At 39.6% G+C, this 11,859-nt stretch overlaps 1 protein-coding gene and 1 pseudogene across 1 annotated transcript; one reads left to right on the forward strand and one right to left on the reverse strand.

Annotated features, from left to right (window-relative positions):
* The first annotated feature begins 4,537 nt into the window (after nucleotides 1-4,537).
* On the forward strand, nucleotides 4,538-5,818 carry adob (2-aminoethanethiol dioxygenase b). The gene has a single exon (XM_087803027.1). The coding sequence runs from the start codon at nucleotides 4,577-4,579 to the stop codon at nucleotides 5,297-5,299; it is 723 nt and encodes a 240-aa protein (XP_087659153.1). The 5' UTR covers nucleotides 4,538-4,576; the 3' UTR covers nucleotides 5,300-5,818.
* Nucleotides 5,819-8,293: 2,475 nt separating this feature from the next.
* On the reverse strand, nucleotides 8,294-9,070 carry LOC148069020 (early growth response protein 2b pseudogene; annotated as a pseudogene).
* Nucleotides 9,071-11,859: the final 2,789 nt, after the last annotated feature.

Consider the following 11,859-nt stretch of genomic DNA (forward strand, 5'->3'; position numbering starts at 1 on the left):
GTGTATTCTAGTACACTGGTAGTGTTGGTATACTACAAGTACATTTACCTTACTATTTTACTAGTTTTTTATTTCAACTAATGTGTATATGCGCATGTGTGTTGTTGTGATGTGTGACTCTATTGTGTCATTAGTGTGTGTGTGTGTGTGTTGTTGTGATGTGTGACTCTATTGTGTCATTAGTGTGTGTGTGTGTGTGTGTGTGTTGTTGTGATGTGTGACTCTATTTTGTCATTAGTGTGTGTGTGTGTGTGTGTGTGTGTTGTGATGTGTGACTATTGTATCATCAGTGTGTTTGTGTTGATGTGCTGTGTGACTCTATTGTATCATCAGTGTGTGTGTTGTTGTGATGTGTGACTCTATTGTATCATCAGTGTGTGTGTGTTGTTGTGCTGTGTGACTATTGTATCATCAGTGTGTGTGTGTGTGTGTTGTTGTGATGTGTGACTCTATTGTGTCATCAGTGTGTGTGATGTTGTGCTGTGTGACTCTATTGTATCATCAGTGTGTGTGTTGTTGTGCTGTGTGACTATTGTGTCATCAGTGTGTGTGTTGTTGTGATGTGTGACTCTATTGTGTCATTAGTGTGTGTGTCTGTTGTTGTGATGTGTGACTCTATTGTATCATCAGTGTGTGTGTGTTGTTGTGCTGTGTGACTATTGTATCATCCGTGTGTGTGTTGTTGTGATGTGTGACTATATTGTATCATCAGTGTGTGTGTGTTGTTTTGATGTGTGACTCTATTGTATCATCAGTGTGTGTGTGTTGTTGTGATGTGTGACTCTATTGTATCATCAGTGTGTGTGTGTTGTTGTGATGTGTGACTCTATTGTATCATCAGTGTGTGTGTGTTGTTGTGCTGTGTGACTCTATTGTATCATCAGTGTGTTTGTTTGTACAAAATTCTCTTTTTGTTGAAATACTAACATTAGAAAATGATCTTAAGCCCCGCCCACTGAAAACACTTTGTTGTTCTGGAGATAAAATCTTGTTGACCATAACCACACTCTACTGTGATTGGTCTGTCACTGCGCATCATCAATCCCGGGAGTCTCCACCTCCAACTCCCTCGTTAATAAATATACAATAAACAGGCCTTGATTACGGATTAGGATTATTACATCATTATGGACTCCACTCTTGTAACCTCTTGTTTGCTAAGATTTTAGATGGGGAAGAACTTTATAAAGTAGTAAGTTGAAAACATGGTCATGATGAGGAACTAACTGCATCTGAGAGAGAAAGATTCAACACGACATTCCTCACGTTCATCCCACATATCATCATTTTTCCTGTGAAAAAGACTCGCTTCACAATAAGAAGCTCAATGACACCAGATGGTTGAACTTCCTGGCTTGTGTTGTTGTGTACATGTTCATGGTCGTCTCTTGTAAGATCGTAGTGGAGAACTATAAACCCTGGCGTGACATCAAGGATATAAACAAAACATAAACCACGAGAGGAAAACTTTTACGATCTCTTGAAAATTTCCTGAAAACTGTTTTTGCTTCTTTGGAGTCCACATGTCGGATCATTTCACGTCCTGGTTGAGTTTCCTGTCCCTTCCCAGCGGACCCCGGCCCATGTCTGGTTTATATCAAGCCTTCAGGACGACTGTGGGGAACCACACGGCTGAGATACCTGATCTAGAAGTTGACTGGATCCCGCTCGCACCTGCATGTTGGATAGTGTACATCAAATACTGCACTTTATCAAAACAACCCCTTTGTAGGTCATGACTTGACACTTTGTTGTGTCATCACAAAAACACACCATTTGTTGTCACGCTGACTGACACAGGAAGAATGTTGTGTACAGTCGTTCGTCCATAAATGTGTGTGTTTACACGACAGCCTGTCACAACATCGTATTTCTTTGCGTGTGTTTAACTTGGATCAGAACCAGACGGCGCTTCCACAGATTGGCTTCTGTATGGAAACGATTCTTCTGCACGAGCTGTTGTCTAATGATATCATACGTGTCGCAGGGGAATACTGCTGCTGTACTACGAGTACAGGCTTCGAATTTAAACATTTTAAGGTCAAGGCAAGTGTTGCCTTAAACAAGAGCATAAATTTTAGGGCAACAAGGGAAACGTTTCTTTGGAAGTAGGGAAACCAAATCAAATGTGTATGTATGTGTATATATACAGTATATATATATATATATATATATATATCATGCTCTTGTTAACACCTATTGAAAACAGCAAGAAAGTCATTTATTTGAAATAATGCAATAACATGTTTAAATAATGCACTCGGGTTATATATATATATATATATATATATATGTATATGTATATATGTATATGTATATATGTATGTGTATATATGTATATATATGTATGTGTATATATATATGTATGTGTATATATATATATATATATATATATGTGTATATATATATGTGTATATATATATATATATAGTAGAGGAGCAATGTATGTGGTTGCCACAATGAAATTCGAACCCTGCGAGTACTTGACCCACATGACTCTTGACTTGATCGTAACTGCTTTCATTTGTTTTCAAACTAAATGTCCAAACATCAGCTTTAAAAGCTGCTACAGTCACTGTATCCTCTCGTCCTCAGTCACTGCCGGGATCTCACGTGATTTCATTGTTTCTTGAGCTGCGGTGCAGAGTTTTATGGCAACACAAAAATGAACAAACACTGAATATTTGCATGTTAAATGTGAATAAGAAAAATATTAAATCGAATTATTTTATTCTAGGCACACTTTATTGAATAAGACCATGAAATAACTGTGAAAAAGCCGTAAAGATAAGTAAATCTCGATAGTGTTTTTGAATATTGATCCAGTAATGCGTGTCTGACCCGGACCCTGCTCCACGAGAGTCCATCGACAACAATGTGGCTCTGATGACTGGCGAGCGTCTCGGGTTCCCAGCGAGAGCGGCTGCCACATGGCGAGGAGGAGGGTGTTGTTGTTTCTTCGCAGCGAGAGGCTGAGAAAAGATGAGGAGGTGGAAGGAACACTGTTTGGGTTTCAAACGCCGTGACATGTGGCTCGTCGCAGCAGGAGTGTGAAGCAAGTCGTATAGACATGGTGTCATTGTTCGGTAGCATCGCTGTGAACGTGTGGAGGAATCACAAATCACGTCAGTGGAATGAAAAGACATTATGTTTTCTACTTTAAGGGTACGTTGGCTCAGCTAGTAGCTCTGTGTCGTATCAACAATGACCTCGGAATAGTTTGTTGGATGTTGCAAACTAACTTATGTTTCATTTTTCACTTTAAAGCTGAATCTAATGTCTAATTTAATGACATGTTGTTTCAAAAACGAATGAAACGAAGCTAATTTTGTTGAGATAAGTTAGTAGGTGATACAATAGTAAAGGGAGACGCCGGTCATAGCCCCGGGTTACTACATGTCCCATAATGCACTTTTGTCATCGACGCCTTTAAGACTTTGATTTCTAAAGTACCTCAGTGATTATGATACTTTGTGTACACTGCCAGATGTGTCTAATGTTGTTAATGTTACTAAATAAATGTAGTTTTTTTTTGTATTATTGTTAAGTATTTGCATGAAGTAGACCGTGGATATACATGTCTGCCTGTAACACGGATTACTTTAAAAATAATAATAATAATAATAATTTTAATATAATAAAAATACTTGTATTTATATAGCATTTTTTACATAAAAGCCAACAACTACAGTTGAAAACAACAAAATACAGTGAAACAACACATTAATAAAACAAGATAAAACAACAAACAATCCACTCAAGGAAAATCTTACTAAATAAAATGATAAAACACTGGAAATAAAGGAGAGTATCAGTTTTATCTTGACCTTTAAAGTATATACTTTATTGAATATTGTTCTGATTGTTTAAGCGCTTTGTGACCCTGGTTTGGAAAAGCGCTGTATAAATAAAAATGACTTACTTACATTAAAGGGTTAAAAGGTAAGGTAAGGTATAACTTTATTGATCCCTCAGGAGGTCTCCTTCGGGAAATAGTTTTTTTTTCCAAATTATCCACATAAATACAGCAATTTTTCATAAAAAATAATCAAAATAAAATAAGAACAAAGAGAAAGAACAAGATGAAACAATCTAAGTCTAAAGATAAAGAACACAACACGTCAGGTGACGTCACACAAAAGCCAGTCTGTAAAAGTGTTTTTAAAAGTGTGTTTATAACCAACCATAGAGTAGAAAGTGACGTAAGAATTGTGGGTAAACTGTCACTTTTAAGTTTGAAGGATATATGGATATAATGACAGAGGTCTTACTCTGAACGAAAATCAAATCACGTCCCCCGCAGGTAAATTTTTAAACTCTAAATTCAAAACTATTTAGGTTTTGCAGACGGTTGTATATTTTTAAATAATATTAACCCGCTATAGCCGTTTTTTTAGTTATTATCAATAATAAAAATCCCTTCCCTGAAAAGAGCGTTTGAGCTGTGCTAGAGAAAGGTCAGGGTGAGGCCTCTCTATCAGAGGCGATCTTGGTCGCTAGCTCAAGAGCTCCAGTTCCGGGGGGGGGGGGGGCTCGCGTCTTGTTCAGACGCCGGGCTCGAGCTTCCTCGGTCGGGATGCTGCCACGCGACGGCGACATCATGACCTCCATCGTGCACCGGATCGCGCGCCAAGCCCTGCTCACCTTCAGGAGCCCGCCGCCGTCGTCGTTCAGCGAGAACCACAGCGAGCTGCGGAGCCTCGTGACGGAGGTGCGCGCGTCCGACCTGCGGCTGGTGCCGCGCAGAGCCGCCGACGGCGCTCCTCGGGAGCGAGCCGCGGCCCCGCCGGTCACCTACATGCACATCTGCGAGAGCGACCACTTCAGCATGGGCGTGTTCCTGCTGAAGAGCGGCGCGTCCATCCCGCTGCACGACCACCCGGGCATGTACGGGCTGCTCAAGGTGCTGTACGGGACCGCGAGGATCAGCTGCTTCGACCCGCTGGAGCGCCCGCCTCAGCCCGGCGCTCAGCCCGGCGCTCAGCCCGCCTCCGCCCCCCGGCGCTCCGTGCTCCGCTCCACCGGGGAGTACACGGAGGAGAGCGGGACCTGCGTCCTGTTCCCGGACCGCGACAACCTGCACCAGATCGACGCGGTGGACGGACCCACGGCGTTCATGGACATCCTGGCGCCGCCGTACGAGCCGGACGACGGCCGGGACTGTCACTATTACCGCCTGGTGGGCCCGGGTCAGGGGAGGAACCAGGAGGTCTCGCTGGTGGAGATCCCGCAGCCCTCGGGCTTCTGGTGCGGTTCCGAACCCTACCCCGGGCCCAAAGTCTGCCTCGGAACTCTTTGAACCGGATTATTGACCCAGTGTTGGATTGTTAACGGCAGCTCGTCACGTGTTCATGTCATGACCCGGTTTGACCCTGATCTGAGTGGAACCGGTTCGACCCGGACTGGGTTTCACCGGACACCCCGGGTGTCATTCTCGTTTGTAAAGACAGATTGAATCAGTTCTCAATGTTTGGACCCCCAGGTACCAGAGGAACAAGTCTAGGATTTCATGTTCTACTTGTATTCCCCAGAGCGAGGCATCATGGGAGTTTTGATGAGAGTGAGGTAAACTCGAGGTTTATGGAGTTTAAAAGATTAAACATTGTTTTATTTCAACAACAAGCAAAATCACTCAAAGTGTTTTGGAATGTGATGTTTGCACAGAGGCCCCGTGGAAATGTGAATATTTTGATTGCTGTCAATCAAGAGGTGTGAGTGACAGCCAGGGTTAACCCTTCGCTTCCTGACATGTTAGTCGTTCATCCTGTCGAGGCTGAGATGAACTTAACCAGCGATAATAAAGGCAAGAACTACCTTAGCATGCGTGTCCTTTTGTTGCCTGTAACTAAAACATGTAAAAACATTAAAAAATAGATTATATTTGCTAAAAATCAATTTATTTATTTGCTTCCTGATCATCTTAAAGAACATTATTTCTGGAGAACACGCTTGAATGATGGGAAACAACAATTTAATACAAGCCATTTCAGTTTTCTCTCCAGTTTAAACAAACATTTAAGACACATAGTCGGTCCAAAACAATACCAAACATCAAGATTAAAACAAAAGTAAATTGATTTCGTCAATTTTTCGTACCTGACTTCATCCTGACATTCAACCAAAACTCATTTTTCAAATTTGACTCTAAACACAGAGGTTTGTTTTTGTCTAAATCATCACAACCTCGTGTGCTTGTGTTTAATAAAAAAAAAGTATTTTTAAAAAGTTTTACTGAAGAAAAATACTCTGTTTGAACGTGTATCCGTGTAAACATCAGTGTGAGGAGCTCATGCATCTGTGAGAGACTTGGAGCGGATCCATTGATTGTTTTGGATGCTCAGGTGTCCAGGTAAAGGTACGTCTAGACGTGTCGTGGTTTCATCTCTGCTGAAGATTCATCAAACAATTGTAATTCATTCAAAAATAAAGACAAGCTTCCATGTTTGTAGTCAAATATTCCGGCTAAATATCTCGGACTACAAAAATGTATAAACATTCAAAAATATATTAATAAAAACAACTTGATTTCCGTCTCCAGAATCCCTGAGAACAAATATTGTGACGTAGAACCTGAAGCAGCTTCTTTCTTTGAGAATCATGTACGTTTGTTGACTTTTATTCAGACTCTGAGTGTTTAAGGCCTCGGGGTCGAAGGTCAAACCGTTGCATCATCGACCTGAATCTACAACGACGTGTGTCGTGAGGCTGGTGTTGATTTGAAACAGTTTTCTATACTTAAGGATGAACTTCAGCAGCAGAAATAATATGAAAAATGAAACCTTGTTTGCCAGTATTTCAAGTTCTACTTTTGAACATGAGAAGAAAGAAAAATATAATGTATTTACTTCTGATTGTGAATACAAATAAAAATAAAAAACGCTTTTAAAATTCATCCTGAAACGACAGTCGTGACCTATTGAGCCAAGAAACCATGATTATTAAATATGTACCGAGAGAGATTCTTCAAGTTGAGTTAAGTGTACAAATGCTGTCGCTTTTAAACAAAATTAAAACTTTTAAAATGTCGTGAATATGATTGAAAATATCAATTTAATTTAGATCAAATATACTGTAGTCACAGGGTTTGAAAAGGCATTATGAGTCGAGCCAAGATTCCAGCAAAGGCTAGGTTTCCATTTTGAAGGTTGAAATAGAATCTCCCTAAATACATATTTAATTCCCAATAATGTGTTTGTTCTGAAAGACATTTTTTAACCAAACGAGATTTTAAAGTTTGTTCAATCATTATATCTTTGCTCGATACATGATGCCTGACCCTTGAATGATCCCTGGCATATATTTTTAGTTTAATCTATGTTCGTCTTTAAACTGATTTAAATTATTATTTTTACTTTATTTCTGTCTGTTCAAGTACAAGGTGACTAAAAAGTATTTTGGGGCAGTTTTCGTACCTCAAGGTAGTTATGGAAGTATATCAGTGCCATCAGAATAATATATGTATTTAAAAATATACATTTTTTGAAATTGTATTGAAAGGTTGTTGTTTTTAAGCATTTAATCATTTTTTTAAATAATGGAATTAAATCATGTTTAATATTAAAAGGTTTACATTTGTTTTTTTCTCGTTTAAAAAAAAAATATTGTCAAAATTAGTGAACTTTTTACTGAAATACTTTAATATCTTAATTAATTATACTTATTTCATAATTAAAATATACATTTTCTCAATTCAACATTTTTTAATTTTTAGTCTTTTAAATTCAATATCAAATGTTTAATTGTGTCTCCAGACGATCAGTCCCGTTCATTTTGAAGATATTCACATTTTATTTTATTTAATTATTCAAAAAATTAAAATTATAATTTTTATATATATAATAAATATTGAATTCAATATTGTTTTATTAAATATAAAAAATAATATAAAAAATTAAATGCTTAAAAGTAAAACAACATTTCAAGCTCAGTTAAAACGTTTAAATAACTATTTAATATTGCGATGTATTTATCATTAAAAACAAGAATTACCCTCAGAGAAACACTAGATGGCGCTGGAGAGTTACTGGAACTTGGAACTGGTTGGAAACAAAAATAGCAATCGGTGTGTTTTCCATGAGATATTTATCTTTGTGCTTATTTAGTTGAAACTATAAAATAAAAATAATGCTATTTAATATTTCTGCTGCTGTGACGTCATCAATATAATACTGAAGTTTTCTTCCATTTAAAGGCAAACATGTTAAAAATACATTCATAGAAAAATGAAAGTAAGACACAGACCGGAGCCGAGAGTCAGGTTTAAATACGAGGACCTCCTGGACCAGGACCTGGTTCAGGACGAGGAGGTCCGCTTGTCCTTCTGCCGCTGGTGGATCTTCATGTGGCGCCTCCTCTCGTCGCTGCGCGCGAACTTCCTGCCGCACTGGTCGCAGGAGAAGGGCTTCTCTCCGGTGTGGGTCCGGATGTGGGTCGTCAGGTGGTCGCTGCGGCTGAAGTTCCTCATGCAGATCCGGCACTGGAAGGGCTTGTGGCCCGTGTGGATGCGCAGGTGCCGGCTCAGCTCGTCCGACCTGGAGAACCTGCGGTCGCAGCTCTCGGCGGGACACGGGTAGGGTCTCTGGTGCACCGGGGTCTTGCTGGGCCGGCTCGGGTACTTCCTGGGTCTCAGGATGGGTCTCAGCGGGAGGTTCTGGTGGTGCGGGTGGAAAGCCGCGGACATGGGCCCGTCAGAGGCGGGCGCGGGGGCCCCCAGGGTGAAGTTCCTGATGGTGTTGAGGGGCGTCAGTGGAGGGGGGACCCTCAGCGGGTCCAGAGGGTACGACAGGGATTTCCTCTCCGGGAAAGTCTGGAGGTCCCTCTGGCACGCCTGCTGGTAGAACCCGCCGTAGTCCGGCATGATGGTGAGGAGCGCGGCGTCCATGGGGGTCTTGGGCGCGGAGCTGTAGGCCGGGGCCGGGTGGTAGGAGCAGGTGGACGCGCTCAGGTACCCCCCCGCCGCCGGGTCCTGGTACACGTCCCCGCCGCAGGAGTAGGAGGGCGCCGGGTGCGCGTGCGGGTGCGCGTGAGGAGGCGCGTACATGTGGCTGATGTCCGGCTGACCGTGCGCCATGGAACCCGAGTCTGGAGGGTCTTCAGCGCAGAGATCTGGACCCGGTGGACCTCGACGGCGGAGGCTCGGTTCTGGTCCGGAATCCCGCGACACCTGAAGCATGAAAAAAAACACACGTTAATAACATTAATAATCACAAAACTACACAAATTCATTGACGTCTCCATCCAAAGACCTTCATCCACAACTTCTCCTCCAGGACCTCCTCGAGTCAGAGACACTTGGATCTCTGACACCTGCCAGTCACTCTGAGGTCCTGCGAGGATATGACGGGGATCTCCGGGGGGTCCCGGGGGTCCCGGAGCGTCACGCGCCAAATATGGACTCGTGGGTTTATTTAACGTGGGCGAGGATGAGAAGAATCCACATGTGGAACATCCTCCAGGACAGGAAACAAAAACATTTGGATTATTTTAAAAACAAGAGCGGTTACATAAAAGGTTCTTTGACATGTCAATCAAGATCCTCGTCCTGACATGAGCCTGAGCGTCACGTCCGGCGTTCAGGGTTTATTGTCTGTGACTCACGTGTTTGAAGATGAAAATCACTTTCATTACATTCATTATTATGATTTATTTGTTTATATTATAAAAATCACGCTTGATAAATATTTTTAATGTTAAAAATATGTTTCACTTCAAGCAATAAATCCATTTTATTTTGTGACTCCGAGGTTAACATATATTTTAAGCGTTAGTTTAATTTAATTTATAACGACTACAGTTTATAGAATTGTTTTCCAATAAGAAAGCAAGTATTACTCGTTTTAAAACTTTACTTTACTTTACTTTACAAGAAAATCGATCTCTGATGGTTTATTGGAAACCGAAGCAAACACCAAACATTAAAATTAACAGCATTAAATTGTCTGTTAATTTGCCTCTTAAATAAACAGTGTCTTTGTTAAAGCTGGAGGAAGTAAGAGTTCAATATAAGGCAATGAAAGATCATCATGAAGTTTAGTTTTGTAATTGACTTCGTTATTTATTAGTTCAATGTTATATTTACTTTAATAAAGTTCTTTATTTATGGATTCATTTTCTCTTTGTGAATATTTCTTGTTCCTCAAAATAGACAATAGAAATTGACTGATTTGTGATTAATAATAATAATAAATGAACACATTTGTTTGAATAAAATACAGAATTTTATCAGTTATTTTTGACTTTCTTACTTTTAATGTTTTTTTTTCCAACAAATGGAAAATAAAGCAATTTTTTTTACTCCTTGTTTCTTTGCTTGACGTCCTCACAGCAGTAACAGTTGATAGTGTGTCTCCCTGAGATATTTAACAATTGTGTGTTGATTGACTGCAGGAAAGGGAAATAATATTGAAATAAATTATACTAAAAATAAATATAACGATGAAACTAATGAACTTTTTTTAATGATCATTTTAAATGGATATATAAGGCACTATTTCCTGGCGTGAATTAATTGTCAATTTATCAAAAGTGTACAATAATATAAGACGTTGAAACGTTCTTCATGGAGTTAAAAACACGTCTGTGAACAAACTTTGTTAAAGCAGAATATTCATGTTAATTCTGTTTGAACGAAACATGTTTATACAGTTGATGGAAAGTAAAGTGATTCGATCTGGTCTCAGTGTCACTACATCACAACATCATCTGTAGATTATGAAAGGTTTTGTGTTTGTGTGACTCTTGACTCTCAAGACGCTTGTTTCAGTTTATCAACCAAAAATAAACCTCTAAGCTCGTAAAAAAAATGATTAAAACATAAACTTTATATGATTTATTTTTACCGTTTTCTTGTCTAAACGTCCGTCTGAGAATCTAACGCAGAGATTGAACTGGTCTGTGCAAGAAAGGCTGGTGTGTGCAGTTGTGTAACATTAGTGTGTGTCATTTTGATCTATGTTCTTTATATTTGCACTTTCTCATCCGTTGGACTTTGTTCTTTATATTTGCACTTTCTCATCCGTTGCACTTTGTTCTTTATATTTGCACTTTGTCATCCGTTGATCTTTGTTCTTTATATTTGCACTTTGTCATCCGTTGATCTTTGTTCTTTATATTTGCACTTTCTCATCCGTTGCACTTTGTTCTTTATATTTGCACTTTCTCATCCGTTGCACTTTGTTCTTTATATTTGCACTTTGTCATCCGTTGATCTTTGTTCTTTATATTTGCACTTTGTCATCCGTTGCACTTTGTTCTTTATATTTGCACTTTCTCATCCGTTGCACTTTGTTCTTTATATTTGCACTTTCTCACCCGTTGATCTTTGTTCTTTATATTTGCACTTTCTCACCCGTTGATCTTTGTTCTTTATATTTCCACTTTGTCATCCGTTGATCTTTGTTCTTTATATTTGCACTTTCTCATCCGTTGCACTTTGTTCTTTATATTTGCACTTTGTCATCTGTTGTACTTTGTTCTTTATATTTGCACTTTGTCATCCGTTGTTCTTTGTTCTTCATATTTGCACTTTCTCACCCGTTGCGCTTTGTTCTTTATGTTTGCACTTTGTCATCCGTTGATCTTTGTTCTTTATATTTGCACTTTCTCACCCGTTGGACTTTGTTCTTTATATTTGCACTTTCTCACCCGTTGCACTTTGTTCTTTATATTTGCACTTTGTCATCCGTTGCACTTTGTTCTTTTACTTGCACTTTGTTCTTGGAAACCTAATTTCCTGAAGTAGATCTACAGAGTGATTAACAAAGTCTGTCTAATCTAATCTAATCTAATCTAATCTAATCTAATCTGTGAATATAGGTGTGAGTGGCACTGCTCATGCTGGCATACGTGGCATCAGAATCC

This window comes from Callionymus lyra, chromosome 11, assembly GCF_982586985.1.
Source record: "Callionymus lyra chromosome 11, fCalLyr1.hap1.1, whole genome shotgun sequence".
In the NCBI taxonomy this organism is placed as follows: domain Eukaryota; kingdom Metazoa; phylum Chordata; class Actinopteri; order Syngnathiformes; family Callionymidae; genus Callionymus; species Callionymus lyra.